Raw genomic sequence first — 22,213 nt, forward strand, 5'->3', positions numbered from 1 at the left:
ATAGCCCACTGCTGGGCAAATGCCTCCACTTCCTTTGAGAAGACGGTCAGGGTAAATTAAGCACATCACAATTCAATGGTGCTTGTCTGGATTTGAACCCGCATTCATCGGCTAAGATCTACACGTTCTAACCACTGGTCCATCTCGGTTCGTAACAATAAACGTGTTATAATTATGAATCATTTGTAAACAACGGTATCATCGACTTGATCGTCAAAAATATGTCCCCGCTTACGTGACATAAGGCGCGTTGTGCGCATGCGCCGATGAACGTACACCAAGCGAAAGTTATGAAGCCCACGGACCGTAAATATACAGAAGCACGTTTACGGTCTCTGTGCGAAACGACGCTGTGTAATCGTTAGTTGATGTTAATTTTAAACGTTAATTACCTTTTCGTAAAACAGGAAAGTGCCGCTGAGTTATCAATGGGGTCAGTCAGTCTGCCTCCGTTAAATATTCACTTATAGAGTCGCTAAAACTATTGACTCAATAAAATTAGAATTTTAAATATGAGTTTTATTTTGTAACGTAAAACTTCATGAAAGTAGGTTTTATTGGAAATTATTAACTTTTTGGAGGAATTGTTAGTCGATTTGGAGAGGTGATCTTAGTTCACGGCTTATCTATTTTGCTGATCGTCATGAAATTTAACACAAATATACAGAGGATACAATAGAACAATAGATAGCTAACAATCTCCGCAGTCACATGTGGACTATGTCCAGCAGTGGACATCAGTAGGCTGATGATGATGATGATGATGATGAAGAACCTCCTCCCCAATCGCCCGGTTGGAAACTAACACTAATAAAAGCCATAGTCTTCTAGTCAGTGCTCTCAAATAACTGTATAGTTAATTTAAATTCTACTGTCTCCAATGAATCTTAATTGGAGGTCGTATAGCCGACCTCGCTATGGCATTATATTATTTATATCGGGTACAAACGTGTCGTTAGGCCTTCTATAAGGATAATTGTTAATTAAACGACTTCTAGGCTCTATGTTGCTCTCACAAGCTTCACTTGATATAGTTGTTAAATGACGATTCAAAAGTGCTTTTAAAAGCCTACTCGAATAAAGTATATTTTGATGAAACAACGGCTAAGTCAGCAGCAAGTCTATAGATGTTCATTTTATAAGTGGAGTAGAAAGTATGAAACATTCACGAAATAATTTGTATGACAGTCTTATCAAAAGCACGAAAATTTGATCGTTTTTAATTCAGGCGTTTAAAACTTGTGTTGGAGTTGATAAGGTCCTAAAAATAATACCCTCTTCGTTTATGTTATATTGGCGTTTTAACTGTTATGGTGATCTCTATAATCTCAAAAAGTCTTAATCAATTAAGAGTTTTTGTGAAAACTCGAATATTTTAACGTGAAAACATTTTTAGCCAAAAATTTAGGTCTTTTTCTTTTTAAGAAAACGATGACGTGATGGACACCTCGTAACGTCATAACTTGAACCAATGGCATTAATTAACGATAAAAATTTGAACGATTTGAATTAAATGAGAATTTTAATCGCGATAAATTGTTTAAGATTTTGATAAATGTCCAAATTATTTGTGATATTTCAAAGTCAAGTTTGTCGTTCTTAAAGCAAGGTGACGTTTGTTGGGTAACATTTTCATTCATGACACATCTGGTCATGGTTACGTCGTTACCTTCAGGAAAAAGTTTATTTTACATTTAAGATTTCTTTATTAATATTTACGTATTAGTTTTAGAAATGGATTCAAGTTATTCTATATATTATTACAACACATTGGGTGATGAGGCTTTGTGCAAGTCTGTCTGGGTACCACCCACTCATCAGTTATTCTACCGCGAAACAACAGTGCCCAGTATTGTTGTGTTCCGGTTTAAAGGGTGAGACAGTGTAACTACAGGCACAAGAGACATATCTTAGTGCCCAAGCTTAGTGGCGCATTGACGATTTAAGGAATAGTTAATATTTCTTACAGCGTCATTGTCTATGGGTAATGGTGACCACTTACCATCAGGTGGCCCATATGCTCGTCCGCCAACCTATACCATAAAGAAGAAAACCACTCAACTCATATTCTATGTGCTATCCTAATTTATGCCGTTAGTTGTCCGGATGAGGTTGCTATGCAGCGAATGAGGTCGCAAAAGTGTACGCATTTTTTATTAAGGCAGATTTTTTTTTTGTCTTAATTTTCTATTTGGTGTACAACAATGAATAAAGTAAGCGTTTATTTGTTAGTTAGAAGTTGAAAATTATTTGAATTTTTGGAGAAAAATTAATGAATACAAAAAAACAAAATTCAATCTGTGTTGTTTAGTATCTTAGCCTGGACTCAATCTAGGGTCTAGAATTGTTCTTGTTCAATATTTGACTACATTTTTCAAAACGTGACCAATATTTCGAATTTCATCGTAATCATAATAAGTGGTACAAATTAAACTTGAACTATTTGCAAATCAAATAGAACCTTGTGTGTGCAGATGTTTAAAGGATACACGACCCAAACGAGTGATAACGGACCTTGGAACTGCTATCAGCCGAGCGAGATGGCATGTCGTGTCGTCTCTTTCGTTAAACGATCGAGAAATCCACAATACGACCGCCATATTTGGCGTACGATATGCCTACTTATCAAATTATATATTCGATTTTTTATATATGTCTCTGTAACGGATCTGTATGTATGATTGTGTTATGGAAAGATTTATTGCTTGAAATGTCCCTGAATTTGATAATGGCTGGACAGATTTTGATGTAATTTTTTTTGCGTTGTTTGATTGATCAGTTTGATCCGGTAGGTTGCGTTGTAATATATTTAGAAATGTCAGTTTTTATATATTTTCCAAGGAAATGACGAATAATTCACGCAAACACAGGATAAGTAGTCTTATATGTTTATGGAAATAGTTTTTGACATTTCATTGGTGTGATATCATTTTTAGAGAGGTTTTCTAATATTATAAACGTAGTAACTATATCTATTTGTCTCGCTTACACGCCCGAACTAACACACAAACAGTCTAGAGCAAGAGAATAGGCATAGGCTCCACTTTTAAATTGTTCAAAATGACTTACACCAACGTTTAGTTCGTTCGTTTTATTAAGAGAGAATTCGTTGGTGTAAGACATTTTGAACAATTTAAAAGTGGAGCCTTTGTCTATTCTCTTGCTCTAGACTGTTTGTGCGTTAGTTCGGGCGTGTAAGCGAGACAAATAGATATAGTTACTACTTTAAAATAATTCTATTGGAGCAAAGCCGCGGGTAACAGCTAGTGTTTTATAATGATTCTCATCATTGATTCTTGAAAAAATGTTGTATTGTAGTAAAATTTAACCAGATTACTATATCACTTAAAATGATGAACAAGGAAGACCCCAAGGAAGTTTTCCTTGAGGAATACGAGGCGAGTTAATACCCAGCTATACGGATTAGCACAAAGTCCTAAGGCATCACACAACGTGTGAGTGAGCCAGTGTAACAACATGTACAAGATACAACATCATATTTACCAAAGTTGCTGGCACATTTGTGACGTAAAAAATGGTCGCTATTGTCTATGGCTGGTGGTCAAAATACTTACCATTAGGTAGTCAATTTACTCCGCCTACTGTTATAATAAAATGTAACGGTAAATGTAATGTGACTGATTTCATAGAAATTCTGCCACATGTGCATTCCAAGCCCTCTCTTAATGGGAGAGGAGACCATTAGCCCAGCAGTGGAAAATTTACAGGCTGTTACTTTGCTTTACTTTACGGTAAATCTTCTAGATGGTTCGTAAAGTTTTAACAGTGAAATCATCCCACCAACCGGGCCAAGGTTTTGATATTATTTACGAAACAAGTCACACTGTGATCTTGAATCGTTCGAGGTAAATCGAGCGGGGAGCGAGATTACGTCACGTTGGTCGCGTTGAATAAAAAAAGCTAAAGTTTAAAGTTATATTGCATTAGCCTAATTGTCTATTATTGTATTTCTAGTAATTGTTATTACATATTTGTATCGATTGTTTTCCTAACTCGATAAATAACCCCACGTGATGGTAATTTGGGGGGGGGGTACTCCCCGGTTTCCTGGTCGCCGATTGCGCCCAGTTCCACCGGTTTTCCCACTAAGAAACCATCGGTACCCTCACCATCTCTTGACGGGTGCCACGGGATCGCTTACGCATGCTACCGTGACGCCCTGACGGTCGACCAATATGCGAGTCTCCTACACCTAGGGGGTATTCTCGGGTAACTCGATAAATAACTTACCCTATTCCAATGTAAGTGGGAATAAATTTAAACAAACCTTTAATGAACGTATTTCGTGCGATTTGTTTATGAATCAGCTATATTGTATATTGCTAAGAGTTTATGATTGATATATTTTTATTTATAATACAACACTGTTACACTTAACTACTTATATGCACTTTAATTTTACTTCCAAATTACCGATAACTGTTTTGTCGACGTTGAAAAGTCTAGTATATTTTAGCCAATCCGCAGTGAATATCACAGATTAATCAAGCTTTCGACCAATGACGTTTCGTCAATTAGCCGTCAAATTAATGTTGTTTACTTGACATTTCTCGTATGGTCGGTATAGAGGACTCAGCATCCTATAGTTATTTGTTGCTAGTGACCAGTGTGATTGCAGGCATAGTGGATATAACATTATGGCTACCAAGGTTGGTGACGAATTGTTGTAATGTAAGGAATGGCATTCATACATATTATATATGTAGATAGTGAATTATTGGGAGTTAGTTAAAGGTTATAGAATGTCAAGTAATTATTTAAGAATATTTCTTTCGAGATCAAAGTGTATGGGCGATAGGTTCCTTAATAACAAAAAATCTATAGACATCTATTATAGATTCTATTGATTTGAAATTAAAAATGTTTTTCTAAGTAAGAATTTGTTTTCGGAAAAATGATCTTGATAAGGATTTTACGCGTATTTACAATACTGAGAGGTAGATACAAACATACAAAAAATATTTTATATAACATACAAAAAGCTAATAACCTCTTAGGCAATATGTAAGTACGTAATACTTTTTTTTTATAACTGCGAATAACAATTTGGCTGTATGCCATACATATTAAAAAAATAGCCGTAATCGATTTTTAAAATCTAAACGTAGCAACAAAGCCAAGTAGACAATGCGTGGGTGTGTCGCAAAAAGTTACCTCAAAAGGAGTTCGTAATACTCTAAGGCTTTCCTGGCTGCATAGAAACCAGTCGTTCTACTTTCGCGCGAAAAACGCCAGAAATAACGACTCGTTCGAAATTGGAACAGCGAGGCGACGCATCGCTGACGTTTGAAACGGAATTCCATTTTTAAAAATCAATTCTCGGTTCGCCGTCTGCTAAAATGGGCACAGATTCAAAAACAGCCTACAGCGTATAAATTAAACATTTGCATACATTGTTATGTCCTAAATAATATTGTGAATGCGAAAGTGAGTCTGTTTGTTTGTTACGTATTCACGGCTTAACTATACGGCGTGAAATTTTGCACTCGCCCTGTTAGGTGTATAGGGTATCTAATACGTAACACACCCCCCCCAACCCTCCTACATTGGTGAAAGCGGAACCTAAAACTACTATTTGTATAAGTTTTTTGTACCTTTTATTATTTTTCAAATTTGATTTCATGAGGTCTTATATGCAAAGAATACCTTGTAATTTATATCTAAAATCACAAACATATTTTCCCTTCACATATTACAGCTGTTGTCGGCAGGTGTTAATCGTATGAGACTCAAATGTTTTGCACATATATCGTATAAATAACTTTTTATATGTTTATCATTTAAAAGTAGGTATACAAGTTTTGGACGACTCATCGAAAATCAAAAACAACTTTATCAAAGTAGGCTTTTATAAAGCACTTTTACATATCAGATGAAGCTACCAGTTCGAAATTTAGATTCTACCATATCATATATTAATTTTTACTAGCTGTTAGCTAAAGCCTACGCCTTCGAGTGCATTTCGATTTAGCAAAAAAGTGCTCGTTGTAGGCTAAGTAACTCCTAATTAAATCATCTATCTGTCAGTGAAAGTTCCATCAAAATCGGTCCAGCCATTCCAGAGACCGTGTGTTACATACATATGCATTTAGTTAAATATGGTACAAAAACTTGGTAGCAAAAATTTTATTATATGTATAGAAAAGCATGCACAATATTGTCTGGTAAGAGTTGGTCTTCGCTGGAGTTTTAAATATTAACTCGATGGTAATGATTAAATAATCATATTTCAAAAATAATGTTTTTAAAAAAAAAAAAAAAAATCTAACGACATGTAAACCGGCCTTTATGCTATTCTCAATAACAAGACAATTATTGAAATGTACCTACATATTCACAAATGTTTTTGTTAATCAAGTTTTTTTTGTAATACCGTCTATTTATTTGCGCACTCTGTATATTAATTGTAACTAATTTGTTAAGTTTATTTATTTCTCCTCGAAGTGATTGTAATCTTGAGAAATAAAGTGATTTTAAACCGTAAACCGTATATGTATACGGGTTCCGCGACAGCCGACAGCTGTTCTTTGAAAACATCTGCCTGCGTTACACGTCGGAGAGTTTTTGGTAGTTATTTTGGCAGGGGATATGCTTATCGTCATAACATGACGTTTGTCAAATACTAGCGACCCGCCCCGGCTTCGCACAGGTGCTGATACTAAATATACTACAGAATTTGTTTATTTACGATATCACATTAGAAACTTTAAAAATGATCAGTGTTTCTTTAATATATTGTCCGTGTATTCTATGTATTTAAAAAAACCGTATCAAAATCCGTTGTGTAATAATAAAGATCTAAGTATACATAGTTTCAGACAGCGGTAAGCGACTTTATTTTATACTATGTAATGATTTATTGAAACTATTTTTAATTCTATATTAATAACACTAACAGTATTTTAGTTCGATGACCTTTAACCGACTTCTAAAAAAGGAGGTTAAGAATTTCATTATATTTGAATATAGTAATCAATTCGGGTTTCCAAGCACGTGTGCTTAATTTCGTTAGAGTGTGTTTGTTTGTATGTATGTCGACAAATTAATCGAAAAATAAAGGTCGTAGGCCTATGTCCTTCCTTAATTCAAGCTAGCTTATTATAAAGTTGTATCAGAATCGGTTCAGTCGTTTTGTTATTAAACAGCAGCAGAGAGATACTTTCGCATTTATAATATTAGTATAGCTCGTTAGTATGAATTCATAAAACAATTTCTACTGCGTATCGCCTGAGTGAAAGTCGTTAAATAGACGAAACAAAAGGCGGTCTGTCTCGGAACTCACGCTTTCGAGATTGTTCTTCTTCTAGAACATTCGTTTCGTTTTTTGAATTAATAAAATTCAACAGATATTTTTAAGTTTGCCGTTTCGTAATTTTTCAATTGCTAATAAGGTGTATTAATGGAGTGTACATGTGGCAGAATTTCGATGGAATTATACACATGTAGGTTTCCTCACGGTGTGTTCCTTTACCGAGCACGAGATGAATTATAAACACGAATTAAGCACATACATATAGTGGTGCTTGCCTGGGTTTGAACCGGAAATCATCGGTTAACATGAACGCGTTGTAACCACTGGGCCATCTCAGCGAATACATAATATTATAGTTATGTTTATGGTACAGAAATAGATCTGTTGAAATGGTATATTGATTTGTTTTACTACTTGCCGTTATGGCCTACTTATTCACGACTCTGATTGCGGTTTCCAACTCGATAAATACAGAATTTGATTGATTTGGCACTTTTATGGGCGGTTGGACTCGGTAGATGGCGCTGTTATCAACATATATTTTAGTTAAAAGGAGGTTATCAGTTCGACGCGTACGTATGTAGCATTGTCAGATTTATCGAATATATTATTTTTATGGTATACTTGCCAACTGATGGTAAATGGTCACCACCATCCATAGACAATGACGCTGTAAGAAATATTAACTATTCCTTACATTGTCAATGCGCCACCAACCTTGGGAACTAAGATGTTATGTCCCTTGTGCCTGTAGTTACACTGGCTCACTCACCCTTCAAACCGGAACACAACAATACTGAGTACTGTTATTTGGCGGTAGAATAACTGATGAGTGGGTACCTACCCAGACGGGCTTGCACAAAACCCTACCACCAAGTATATATTATTGTCCTCGAATTTCTTGAAAACTGAAAGTCGTATTGTGATGATCGTTTTCAATCTAATTAAAGTACAATTCAACTTGGGAACAGTGAAAGTTTCATTAAAGTCGGTCTAGTAGTTTCGTAGGTATATTTTCACGAGGTGTTTCTTATTTTGAATTATGGTTTATTTATTTATTTAAATTTTATTAATTAAGATAAGAATTAACAACATTAAATGCCTAAATATATATATATACAAATATGAACTAAAACTAGTTACTGTATAAATCTTGACCGCGTGGAATGGTGGCAAGAATGCTAGCAGCATTTCCCCGTTGAATCGCAATTCCGATCCTCTGGGCAAAAAACGAACCAGCTCTCCTGTCACCAGTGGAGGCAATGAGGCGAGGTGTTATACTATTGATGAAGCTTTTTGCACCACTACTTCAAATTTAATTATAAATTGTTTATTCCTTTAATGATTAATTTATTTAATCTGAAGATCTATCTTTTTGATTACTTTTTTTGGTTTCTATCAAATTCTATCTGAATTTAGCTGAACTATTATTATATGATTCGTAATATATCTATAAATAAAATAGATAATAGTTTAATTCCCAAATAAACCTCACATGTGGTAGTTTCGCTACCCACTCGAAGTTTTTATGGCTTTTTTTTTTATGATTCATTTAAATTTTGACACATTTTATCAAAATACGTCATGTATATTAATATAGTAAGGCGATTTTTGTCTTGTGATTATGGGACGATAGGACGTAGATCGTTTAATTTCAGTAGTTCGGGATGGCCAAAATAATATTATCGTTTTACAATGATGCTCCAATCTCTCTACCCTTTGTTAGAATGCCACGCCATCATCCAATTGTTTTCTAATGACAGCTCAATTATATTTAAAATAAGAAATAGTGTTACATACCAGTATTAAATGCTATGATATTATTGATCAATTAATTACAATAATAATTGTATATAATAAAATAAATTGAATAACTGCTATATTCATAATATGCAATATGCAATAATAGTGCGATATAAATTATGATATAGAATCAAATGTCATAACACCGTATTATTGATGGCTTTTTTCTTTGCTAAAAAAAACCATTACGCACTTCTCCCACGTGATGGGAAGTGGGCAGGGGGGGGGGTGTTGGGGTATTAAGTTATCTTAGTAGCTCTTATACAGCCACATTACTGAACCGATTTTGATGAGATTTTGTATGTTCCGGAGAAGTGATATAAAAGAGCCATTTGTGTTATTTTCGTGGTTTATCAACGGTTTTGGTTGATAATTTAATTTTTAAATTGTAGTCTTACATTTATATTTCATAACTGTTAGTGACTCTTTTCATACCTATATTATCCTACTTAGTTTGAAATCCATGAAAGACAGGTTTACTAAAACCGTCTGCGATAACTATTTTTTTGGTTCATGTTAGCGTATTGGCAAACGTTCCACCTGGTAATTTGCCAAAGTTAATAGTTTTCTTTTTTTTTTTCAAATGTTTGGATATACCGTTGTTATTATTTCGTCAAATTTTATTTTTAATTTGCAACGAATAAAGTCCAATACCAAAGATACCGTTAAGTGCAGGACGATAGCGATCGTGGCGTGATGCGTTCGTGCCCCCCCCCCTTCCCCTCTATTCTCCCCTCTTATCACTTGACCGATAAGACCGCGTTCGTGACGTCAGCGCGTGTTATTGTATCACAGTCAAAACAAGAGGCGTCGAACAATACAATAGGAAAATGACCCCACCATTATATGGATGATTTTAAGTTTCATGACGTCTTCTGGGTTATCCTTTTTATTCTTCTTAAGCATTATACAATAATGTACTAATAGTGGCCTTTAGTGTGTTGGTTGTCACGTGTCAGGCAAGAAAGTAGCCCATGTCCTTTCATGGACTTCAAGTTTATTTCACACAAAATTCATTATCATAGAAACACTGATAGTTTTAGAAGTTTCTAATGTGATGTTGTAAATAAACAAATTCTGTAGAATATTTAGTATCAGTATTGCACTCGTGCGAAGCCAGGTCGGGTTGTTAGTTCTGTTATAAATCAAGGAGTACAGATCAAAGATTAACTGTTATATTATTGATTAGTTTAATGTACTTTTAATGTATTAAATATCTGTTACATAATATGTTACGTAGATGGAAGTAATCAATGTATGATTGATAACAGAAATAATTACTAAGTATATTATATTCCAATAGAATTAGGAATAGATAAAAAATCCTTGGATTTACGTATTTCAAGGCATTCGCTTATAACTCAGCTACATCGTGCCCTACTAAGAGTTTACGATTACTATATCTCTTTTTATAATACAACACTATTACACTTAACTACTTATATACAACAAACAACAACAGCCTGTAAATTCCCACTTCTGGGCTAAAGGCCTCTTCTCCCTTTGAGGAGTAGGCTTGGAACATATTCCACCACGCTGCTCCAATGCGGGTTGGTTGAATGCACATGTGGCAGAATTTCTATGAAATTAGACATATGCAGGTTTCCTCACGATGTTTTCCTTCGCCGCTGAGCTCGAGATGAATTATAAAGACATGAATGACAAATTAAGCACATGAATCAGCGGTGCTTGCCTGGGTTTGAACCCGCAATCATCGGTTAAGATGCACGCGATCTAACCACTGGGCCATCTAGTAGTAGTTACTCTTTTCCAATATAGTTTAGATTGATTTGGTAAAACGATGTCTCCTTCAAATGTCAAAACCGTTCAAGCTAGTGATAACATTATTAAAAAGACCGTAAATAATTCCGATATTCTGATTAATCTATCACGCCATTGGTCAACGGTGGTTGTTAGCGTGATAGACGACCAATCAGCGTTAAGATTCCATCCGCACTGGTCTGACGTTAACGTACTTTACAGTAATCAGCTGTTCATGTATTACAGATTACGGTTTGACGGTTTATATAATCGTTTAGATTTTGATCACAATTATCTCAGCTAATATTATAAATGTGAAAGTAACTCTTCACTGCTAAACTGCTGAACGGAATTTGATGTAATTTGGTCTATAGCAAATTTGAAGTCCTATAAAAAACAACAAACAACAACAGCCTGTAAATTCCCAGTGCTGGGCTAAAGGCCTCCTCTCCCTTTGAAGAGAAGGTTTGGAACATATTCCACCACGCTGTTCCAATGCGGGTTGGTTGAATGCACATGTGGCAGAATTTCTATGAAATTTGTCACATGCAGGTTTCCTCACGATGTTTTCCTTCACCGCTGAGTACGAGATGAATTATAAAGACAAATTAAGCACATGAATCAGCGGTGCGCCTGGGTTTGAACCCGCAATCATCGGTTAAGATGCACGCGTTCTAACCACTGGGCCATTTAGTAGTAGTTACTCTCTTCCAATATAGTTTAGAAGTTGATTTGGTAAAACGATGTCTCCTTCAAATGTCAAAACCGTTCAAGCTAGTGATAACATTATTAAAAGACCGTAAATAATTTCGATATGCTGATTAATCTATCACGCCATTGGTCAGCGGTGGTTGTTAGCGTGATAAACGACCAATCAGCGTTAAGATTCCATCCGCACTGGTCTGACGTTAACGTTTCAGTAATCAGCTGTTCATGTATTACAGATTACGGTTTGACGGTTTATATAATCGTTTAGATTTTGATCACAATTATCTCAGCTAATATTATAAATGTGAAAGTATCTCTTCACTGCTAAACTGCTGAACGGAATTTGATGTAATTTAGTCTATAGCAAATTTGAAGTCCTATAAAAGACAACTACAACAACAACAAACAACAACAGCCTGTAAATTCCCAGTGCTGGGCTAAAGGCCTCCTCTCCCTTTGAGGAGAAGGTTTGGAACGTATTCCACCACGCTGTTCCAATGCGGTTTGGTGGAATGCACATGCGGCCGAATTTCTATGAAATTTGTCACATGCAGGTTTTATCACGATGTTTTCCTTCACCGCTGAGCACGAGATGAATTATAAAGACAAATTAAGCACATGAATCAGCGGTGCTTGCCTGGGTTTGAACCCGTAATCATCGGTTAAGATGCACGCGTTCTAACCGCTGGGCCATCTCGACGCCATCTATAAAAGACATGGGCTACTTTTTCCCTAATACGTAACAAAACTCCTGAAACCCAAGCGAAGCCGCGTGCGATGCTTATATTTGCAACGAAGTTATGTAACGCTCCCACAGTAGATTTATCCTCTCTTTCTCTCCGTCTCTTTCTATCATTTACGTTTTTATTTTAATGTATATTTTTATAGCTTCACACGAGATTTGATTAGCTCTTTGTTTATTGTCATTTAATTATTCTTTAACGTTGTTCATTTGTTTCCACGTGAAAGCGACCTGGTTCCAAGTGGATGTTCCACGAAAATTTGTTTTTTTTTTTTTTTTAAATATAGAGTATATCTGAAACGGAGAACGAAATGACTTTGGATCTTTGTTTATTTGTATGTAAAAATATATGAATGATATCACGAATTTGTCTATCGATGTTGTATGTTCAAGGTGAAAGGACAAGGTTTTGTGTTGAGTAAGCTACGTAACCTTATACTCTATACCAATTGTAACAGTAAAAGACCCAAATAATAAACATTTGTCAGCGAATTGACGTCATTGTTGATCGATAGATTGATTATCTATGATATTCATATGTTTTGCGAAATCGTTTTGGAAGTAATATTAAACTGTATATAAGTAGTTAAGTGTAATAGTGTTTTATTATAAATAGAGATACAGTGAAAATAAAAACGAAAAATAGTACATTTTCTAACACTTTATTTATTATAAAAGAATAGAATTACGAGTAAAAAATGAGAAGTAATATAACTTTGCTTACATTTTTGCTCTTTACTATCAAAAGCAGATACATTTTCGTGGACCCCCATTAACATCTTATGGGCCCTCATTTTTTATTCGCGCCTACGTATCGTATATATAAGTCGTCGTTATAATTTGCAACAGTTTTAAGAATGATCGTTTTAAATACTTATTTATCATACTTGCCTAATTTATATAAAGCGCAGTGAAATTTTAGCATTAGGGACAAACCTTTGTGGTTTTTTATAGTGCTAATCAACACATTGTACTGTAATATTTGTTTTTTTTCTGATAAATAAATTAAAAAAAAATATATATAGATCGTAGTGGTATTAGAATAGGAATACAGATGGATAACTTTTCGATTTGATTGCGTTTAAGTGATGATTAATTACTAGAATTGATCAAAGCTCCGTTAGCGACACAACGTTATAACGATACATCGTTATTTATTTCGATTTTTTTCGAGTGGCAATAAAATGTTTTTTTTTTTTTTTTTTTAATAACAATTTCTAAGAATTAAAAATGTACTATATAAGAGGCGGTAAACAAAACGATAAATCTAACGGATACAAATATAAAGAACGTTCTCGAATGTTCTATTATTGTTGTTTTGAGCGCGAAAACAGAGTAGAGGTGAACTATTTTTAATATGTCCAAGGTCGTACGCAGATACGGCTTGATAAGAACGAAAATACGATAGAATGGCTGCGTTCTGAGACTTGTTTTTTTTTGAATGTTTCCATATTACGGCGTAGAAATTTCTAGATCCTTTTTTGGAATAAGTCTGAAAAGAAATGTTTGAATAAAAAATCGTTTTGAAAATAAAATTAATCCTACTTAATTTTTGGGATGCGAACTACAGACTGATTGTGAAACTTTCTAAATACGTTAGGGGTATGGAAAATGCTGCCTTTTTCAACACCTAGTCACCTTTATGAAACTTTGCATACACGTATAGGGTCTATAGGAAAGGTCTATATGCCTAACACTTGTCAGTAACCACGAACGAAAACTAGTTTAATATAATTACAAAACAAATTCGAAAGACATTGGTTGATATCGATTGAATTCATAATTATATATATGTGTGTCAACAATTTTCGCATGTAATTTAAATATGTTTCTAATGAGCTAATTTTACAGGTAATTGTTTATTGTAAACGCTTTGTTAAAAAAAATAATTCCCTGTCAAGAGACCCAAGCGCTGGCTGCGCTGAACCATCAGAGGTTCATATAAAAATAGTACTAAGGGTTCGATACCCGGTGTGTGCTAAACGGGTCAAGGGATCTGACCGTGGCGTTAGTGTTGATGTTATATCGAGTGTCGTTCTGTCTCATTATCGAGTGGAACGTACCGGGCCTACAATAGTGTTCAACCACTGTTGTATTTTATCTGACTGTACCGAGAGCTCAAGGCGGCTAGGCAATCGTCTTTCAACAAGACATTGTACCTGGTAACCTTATTCATCCCAATATCATCCATATTCCTAATCCAATACCGTCATAATTCGTCTGAACGTCTTCGAATCAGACGAAAACATCACTATCCTCATCTTAGAAGTATTATCGAACATTTTCATCGATCAAACATCATCAGGAATCCTCTAAAGAATATTCTCCGTCATTTGAAATCGTATAATTCCGATTCATTCATAAATAAATACCACGACGTTCCGTGCAACGGAAACGTCATCGACAAATCCTCTGACGTCATAATCCCGTTCTCACCCCGCCCACGTCACCGTACTCCAACTAAGCTGTCGGTATTCAGCGGCCGAAGACGCTGGTACTTGACCGTAGCTCTCTTGTCAGGTATTAGGCCTCCGCGCCCGGTCGCACAAATCGACGGGACGACGAGCCTTGGGGGGATCGGCGCTGGCAATTCGCTTGCTGCTTGCTCAGATATCTGCTTTGGTGAGTTTTACATTTTTTTTACATTACATTAGTGTGTGTATATGTATCTATGTATGTGTGTTAAAATATATATAACTCAAAGGTGACTGTCTGACTGATAGTGATCTATCAAAGCACAGCTTCAGACCACTCGACGTTATGACGTAGGCATCCACTAAGAAATGATTTTGAGAAATTTCACCTCTTATAAAGTATCTTATATACATAAGATACTTCAAGAAAGGATATAAACTACTTTTTTACCCAAAATAATGACAGCCAAAACGCAAGTGAAGTCGCAGGCGACTATTACTTTAATATATTTCTTTTTATTAAGTACCTTTGCATGTGTATCTGTATCTATGTATGTGTGTAAATTTATTATATTATTTTATTAAGTGTCACCTTTGCGTGTGTTTGTACAGTCGGGGTGAGAAAAGGTTCGTCACATTAAGATCTGTTTTCGTGTGTGTGTGTGTGAACGATCTGCTTTACCGATCGAGAATATATGACACTGACAGACAAATTTTGAGAATTCAGTAGAAGATATCACATCTAATTTAAATTTGTAACGACTAATTAGGCCATTAAGATTTCATGTCGGTATAAAACTAGACGTAGTCCAAAGATGCCCTATTTTTAACCAAGTTGTAACTATGTAAGTTTCATTTTATATGCAGTTGTCAGTTTAGTGCTTTAGTTAAAAAGGTAGTAAGAGTTTAAGACTTGATAAAGGAATGAATTTGAAAACTGACGAAGGTTTTCTTACTCTGACTGTACTAGCGTGTATGTATGTGTCAATATTTATTTTGTAATTATTTCGATCCAACTGAGTAATTGAGCAAATTTAATGTGCTCATTGTTTTTTTATCTTGTACGTAATATAGATTAAATATGAGCTTGTTATTAAAACTTTCTTTTTAATTTAATTTGAAAAAATAACGGTCAATGTACCGCTATTATGGTTAGCCAGTGTAATTACATACTCAGAGAAACGTCATCTTAGTTGGTTGATGTTTTAAGGGATGAGTATTATTTACAGTGATATTGTCTAAGGGCGGTGATGACTTACCACTTTTATTATGCCTCGTGTATTATATTTGTTACGTTCAAAATCTTCATTACACAGTATAAAGTAGCTTATCACTGTCTGTGTATGTATGCTTAGATCTTTAAAATTACGCAACGGATTTTGATGCGGTCTTTTTTAATGGATAGAGTGATTGGAAAGGAAAGTTTTTGTATATAATACATAGACAATATAGTAAAGAAACACTGATAATTTCAGAAGTTTCTACTATGATCTAATATCATTGCACCCGTGCGAAGCCGGGGCGGGTTATATGATAAGCGTTTTTAATGTAGTTTATTTGTTTTTTTTTAGTGTTATATTATTAATACCCCCCCATCGTTATTAATTAAATTAGAAACATGCATTTCAGCCATATGTCTGTATGTTTTTTTTGGCAATAACCGATAATAACCCAGCGGGGGTCTCTTGTTTGGCACGGTTAGTTATTGCAGTAACCACCATTGCGACTGAGAATTGCAAGATATGACTATATTATAGTTTATTTTCGCGTATTTTGTAACCTCTTCGTGTTCAATTGCGAAAGATTATGTCGAAAATGATGTGTCTACAGTCTTACACCGTACCACCCCCCCGGTAAACCCCTCTCCCGCGTCTGACGTGAGTGAATATGTGAATTAATATATATGTGGTCTATGTGTGATAAGTGACGAATCGTACCATTGTTTAGTGTAAAGGGTGAGTGAGCCAGTGTATCGGAGTGGTTGGATTGCGCGTATCTTATTAACCGATGATTTCGGGTTCAAACCCAGGCAAGCACCACTATATATATGTGCTTAATTTGTGTTTATAATTCATCTCGTGCTCGGTGAAGGAAAACATCATGATGAAACCTGCATGTGTCTAATTTCATACGAATTCTGCCACATGTGCATTCCAGCATTGGAACAGCGTTGTGGAATATGTTCCAAACCCTCTCGTTAATGGAAGAGCAGGCCTTATCCCAGCAGTGGGAAATTTACGGGCAGTTACTTTATTTTTTTAGTGTACAATATAACCGAGTTATTAGATATACGTAAAAAAATATATCTGAAGATTGTTTATCTTTATTCCTTAGATAGGAGTTTGCTTAAGAAACACAACGAAAGTGAAATAAAGCAGCTTTAAATAATAAAGCGAGTTAATTAGAATTACATGCATTTTGAGTTCGCTTTCCCTTTTTCGTGCAGGTGTGACTTATGCCTTAGATTAATTAATTCTACCAGCGCTATTACGTTGAAAATATCATTATCACTACACAGTATAAAACAAAGTCGCTTCCCGCTGTCTGTCCCTATGTATGAGGTTTTTTTTAAAAAATACTGATGATTTTAGATGTTTCTAATGTGATGTCGTAAATTAACAAATTCCGTAGTATATTTAGTATCAGTATTGCAGTACGAAGCCAGGGCGCGTAGCTAGTTATGTCATATGCGGAAGTCTCGTCAGCTAGATTATGGTAATTTTTTTATCTATCTTTGTTAAGAAGTCGTATCGTGATAACTTCGAAATATTTTTCTTTATCAGATACGGTATGGAAAGTTTTGAATTGTTTTTGAATAACATTTCGTGATGTAACATCGGCAAAATTCGTAAAACCGATCACATCCGAAATAAGTGCGCTATCCCAAATTATCTATATTTATTTCTCATGCGAATATTATCTTTACTCAAACGTAATAACATATAATATCATGTGACCTAATATCAAAAAAACCGTGCTCTTTCATTGGTCCAATCGAAAAGCGAATACTTCCCATCACGAAATAGGTACTCTAACACATTGCAGAAAATCAAGAGACTAACACTTCTATAAAAAATTCTATTTCATGAAAGTGTTAGGTACTGATAGTCAGGTATTAGGTATAAAGTAGGGTTGCTGAGGATTCCTCTTCCTCTTCCTCATAATGCGAAAGTTCCTCAATATTTTGGGTTCCTCAACCGATACCGCATCCTCATAGATAAAAATTAAAAATCCTCTTCCGCTATCGCTTCCTCAAAATTTAAGAGCAATTTATGAGGAATCTGGAGCTGTAGTAGACACATCCTGCCCTACATCCACCGCTTCCCGGTTTACCAATAGAAGATAGGTCTGTGGTACTAAAGCTACTATTAAATAACGACATTAAAGAAAAACTAATTAATATGCATGAACACAGTCTTTTATGGTGAAAAATTGATCCGAAATATTTGGGAGCTTTAAGGAGCTGTACGGCAATACTTATCTTCTCCCCTATCAAGTATGCCCAGGGAACGACGTTTTAGCAGTACTGGATATGATGAGCTAAGAAGCCGGTTGTCAGGGGAAACAGCGTCCAAATTATTTTTTATAAAAAATAACCTCGCTATAATTAATTTTCATTATTTATTAGTATTCAATTCCTTTATTTTAATTAATAAAATATTTGACTTATGTAATTAATAAAGATATAAAGACTGCATTCTGATTATATACTATATATATCATTTGAATTCCTAAAATAAATTGTACTCTATTCACTCATCTTTTTTGTGTGCTTGTGTTGTGTATGTTATTGAACTCATTCATAACTGCTGGACCGATTTTGATGATTCTTTATTGTGTGTTTTGAGAATAGTTCAATTTTTTTAGTATATGTATGTTATGTACAGTCAGAATAACGGCTTTTCGGTTTGGTCCGCTAGCATTTATAATTTCCTATCTTCCTAATCCGCTTTCTCTACCGCTTCCTCATCCGCATCCTCTTTCACGAAAAATATCCTCATCCTCATCCGCATCCTCTAAATTTGCGTTCGACAAATCCTCTTCCTCCTCCTCTTCCTCATAATCACATCCTCAACAACCCTAGTATAAAGTAACCTATGTTCTTGAGATTCAAACATGCTACATATAAAAACTCATCACATATAGTTCAGTGGTTTGATTATGAAACAGCAACATACAGATGTACAGAGTAACTTTGATATATGTAATATTATTACACATAGTTCAATGAACTCAACATGTGTGTATGTTAAGAGAATTAATGTTTACATTCGAAGCGAGCTTTGTTTATCTGTGCCTTGAAAAATTGGGATTATAGAGAGAGACAGGGATAGATAGAGACGGAGATAGATATATCTTTGTTATTTCAATAGTACAAAGAATGAAGACATGGCACTATGGAAGAATTAGGGGAACAGTTGGATTCTTGGTTGAACCTTCTTTTTGTGGTTCTAAACAAAATCCCAAGGGTTTCAGGCCCCATTGATGCAAGTGCCGCTGAGCAAGTTGTCAAGCGTCAGAGTTGGCGACAGTTTTTCACGATTATCAAGTGAACGATCATAATTATGGAACAAAATTGTGATTACCAAATTTGTAGGTCTTTCAAACCGGAACACAATACTGAGTACTGTTGTTTGGCGGTAGAATATCTCATGAGTGGGGATAACCTACCCAGTTTTGCGTAAAGCTCTACTACCAAGAAAACTTCGTTCTTTATATTGGCTAAATTTCCAATAAAATAAATGTATGTCACTTTTTTAGAAAGATCATTATGATTTTCGATTATGTTATTTGTATGTTATGTTTGTAATTACACTGGCTGACTCTCGTTTGTAGTGAAAGTGAATATGTATCGTATTTTAATTGGCAGTTTGTTCGCATAACTTAGTACTTCTTGTACTCTTATCATCGGACATTTTGGTATCTTAAATTACGTATAATCGCCTCCTAAAATATTTGTATTTTGCCAATGTATTGTTGTTATCGGCAAGTTCGAATGAAAGTCGTTATATATTACAAAAACAATTTATCGTTTATTATGTTGTTAACTTTATTTGCTGTTTTTATACTGATAAAAATAGTAAAGTAAAAGTAACAGCCTGTAAATTTCCCACTAGGATAAGGCCTCCTCTTCCATTAAGAAGAGGGTTTGGAACATATTGCACCACGCTGTTCCAATGCGAGTAGGAGGAATGCACATGTGGCAGAATTTCGATGAAATTCAACACACGCAGGTTTCCTCACGATGTTTTCCTTCACCGCCGAGCACGAGATGAATTATAAACACAAATTAAGCACACATATATATATAGTGGTGCTTGTCTGGGTTTGAACCCGCAATCATCGGTAAATATGTACGTGTTGTAACCACTGGGCCATTTCAGCTCTTTTATACTGATGCTCCTTTCTAATTTGTTTTTGTAGCAATGAGAGTAGTATATTATTTATACTTAAAGAAAAACCCCCTACCGACTTCAAATGTCTTCAAAATCCCTCACAAATACATACTAAATACTCTTGGTGGTGGTAGGTGGTAGTAGATACCACCCACTCATCAGTTATTCTACCGCCATACAACAGTACTCAGTATTTTTGTGTTCCGGTTTGAAGGGTGAGTGAGCCAGTTTAACTACAGGCACATAGCATCTTAGTTCCCAAGGTTGGTGGCGCATTGATGATGTAAGGAATAGTTAATATATCTTACAGCGTCATTGTCTATGGGTGATGGTAACCACTTACCATCAGGTGGCCCATATGACATTTTGACTTCCCAAATATTTCATAGTCCAGAGGCACATACATACGCACATGCACGGAATGTTTATATAGCTTTGTATAGTTATATATTCTTTTGTTTTTATTCGTACAATAAACAATTCTGTATAACTTTTAACATATTACACGTATGTTAATGATATTATTGATTTTGTGAATGATGTTAAAGGTGCCGATTCACCCTCCGCTCGCACTAAAGCCCGATAATGTTGAGATCGGGCGCGGGTCACCCGGATGCTGGTGCTGGTGCGTCGACGTCGTCGGGCCAGGACATACGTCATCTCTACGCGACGCTTAACGAGTACCTACAGCTCGAGACGAAGTTTCAGCCGAGGCTCTGTCTGCCGACCGATGGCGAGGTGAGTTGCGACTTCGACGGTTCTGCTAGAGATTTACGAGTTTGAAAGGAAGGAGGGGAACGGACTGTTTTTATTTTTTCTTATGATAGGGGATATTTCTTATATAGTGGGGAACAAAATATTGTATACATATTCTACCGCTAAACATAGCGGTAGAATAAATATTGTATACATATTCTACCGCTATGTTTAGCGGTAGAATATGTATACAATATTCAACAACAACTTTTCCGGTTTGAAGGGCGAGTGAGCCAGTGTAACTACAGGCACAAGGGACATAACATCTTAGTTCTCAAGGTTGGTAGCGCATTGACAATGTAAGTATAGTTAATATTTCTTACAGCGTCATTGTCTATCGGTGATGTGACCATTTACCATTAGGCTGATAGTTCTGTTATCGTATTCGATTTTTCGTTTAGATTCTTAAGTAATAAATGTTAAACAGGGAGGGAGGGGAACGGACTGTTTTTATTTTTTTCTTATAATAGGGGAATGGGAAACAAAATATTCTATACATATTCTACCGCTAAACAACAGTATTATTGTGTTCCGGTTTGAAGGGTGAGACAGTGTACAGGCCCAAGGGACATAGCATCTTAGTTCCCAAGGTTGGTGGCACATTGACGATGTAAGGAGTAGTTAATATTTCTTACAGCGTCATTGTCTATGGGTGATGTGTTCATTTACCATTAGGTGGCCCATATGCTCGTCCGCCAAATTATATCATAAAAAATGTAAAAAGTATTTTCGATTAAGATTCACGTCTTTTAGGATAAATGGTTAACACGTTGCATCTCATTAAAATGCTGTACGATGTACGACGTAACAATCGACTCGTCTTTCACAACGTACGCCAAGATTGCGTCTTCAATGCTAACACGGCGTACGTTCGTACGAAATGTTCGTTACCTAATCTACGAAATATGCAAATTAATTCGCTGAGGTCGCTCTTGTAACGGTTTGTTAGGAAATTTGAAACGATCGTCGTTTCATGGCCTTCTTTATAGGATTTTTTTTTAATTTACTTGGTGGTAGGGCTTTGTGCAAGCCCCTCTGGGTAGGTATTACCCGCTCATCAGAAATTCTACCGCCAAACAGTTCTCAGTATTTTTGGGTTCCGGTTTGAAGGATGCGGTAACTACAGGCACAAGGGACATAACATCTTAGTTACTATATTTGCTACCAAATATTGGTGTTGTAAGGAATGATTAATATTTCATACATGTAATTGTCTATGGGCGTTGGTGACCACTTACCATCAGGTGGCCCTTAGGCAAAAAAATTGTTTGGGATGTTCAAAATCGAATTTCTTTACTTTACTTTACTTTAAACATGCAAAACTACTTAAATACACTTTTACATCCAAAGTTCTGATAGC

At 35.4% G+C, this 22,213-nt stretch overlaps 1 protein-coding gene across 1 annotated transcript in view; it reads left to right on the plus strand.

Annotated features, from left to right (window-relative positions):
- LOC124542297 (cyclin G) overlaps window positions 1-22,213 on the plus strand; it is a 38,221-nt gene that overhangs the window by 9,456 nt on the left and 6,552 nt on the right. Inside the window, exons 2-3 of the mRNA XM_047120261.1 lie at window positions 14,808-14,909; window positions 20,646-20,835. Of these exons, the coding sequence (XP_046976217.1) occupies window positions 20,683-20,835 (153 nt within the window). The 5' untranslated portion in view covers window positions 14,808-14,909; window positions 20,646-20,682. The remainder of the gene's footprint in view (window positions 1-14,807; window positions 14,910-20,645; window positions 20,836-22,213) is intronic.

Source organism: Vanessa cardui, chromosome 30 (assembly GCF_905220365.1).
Source record: "Vanessa cardui chromosome 30, ilVanCard2.1, whole genome shotgun sequence".
NCBI classification, from domain to species: Eukaryota; Metazoa; Arthropoda; class Insecta; order Lepidoptera; family Nymphalidae; genus Vanessa; species Vanessa cardui.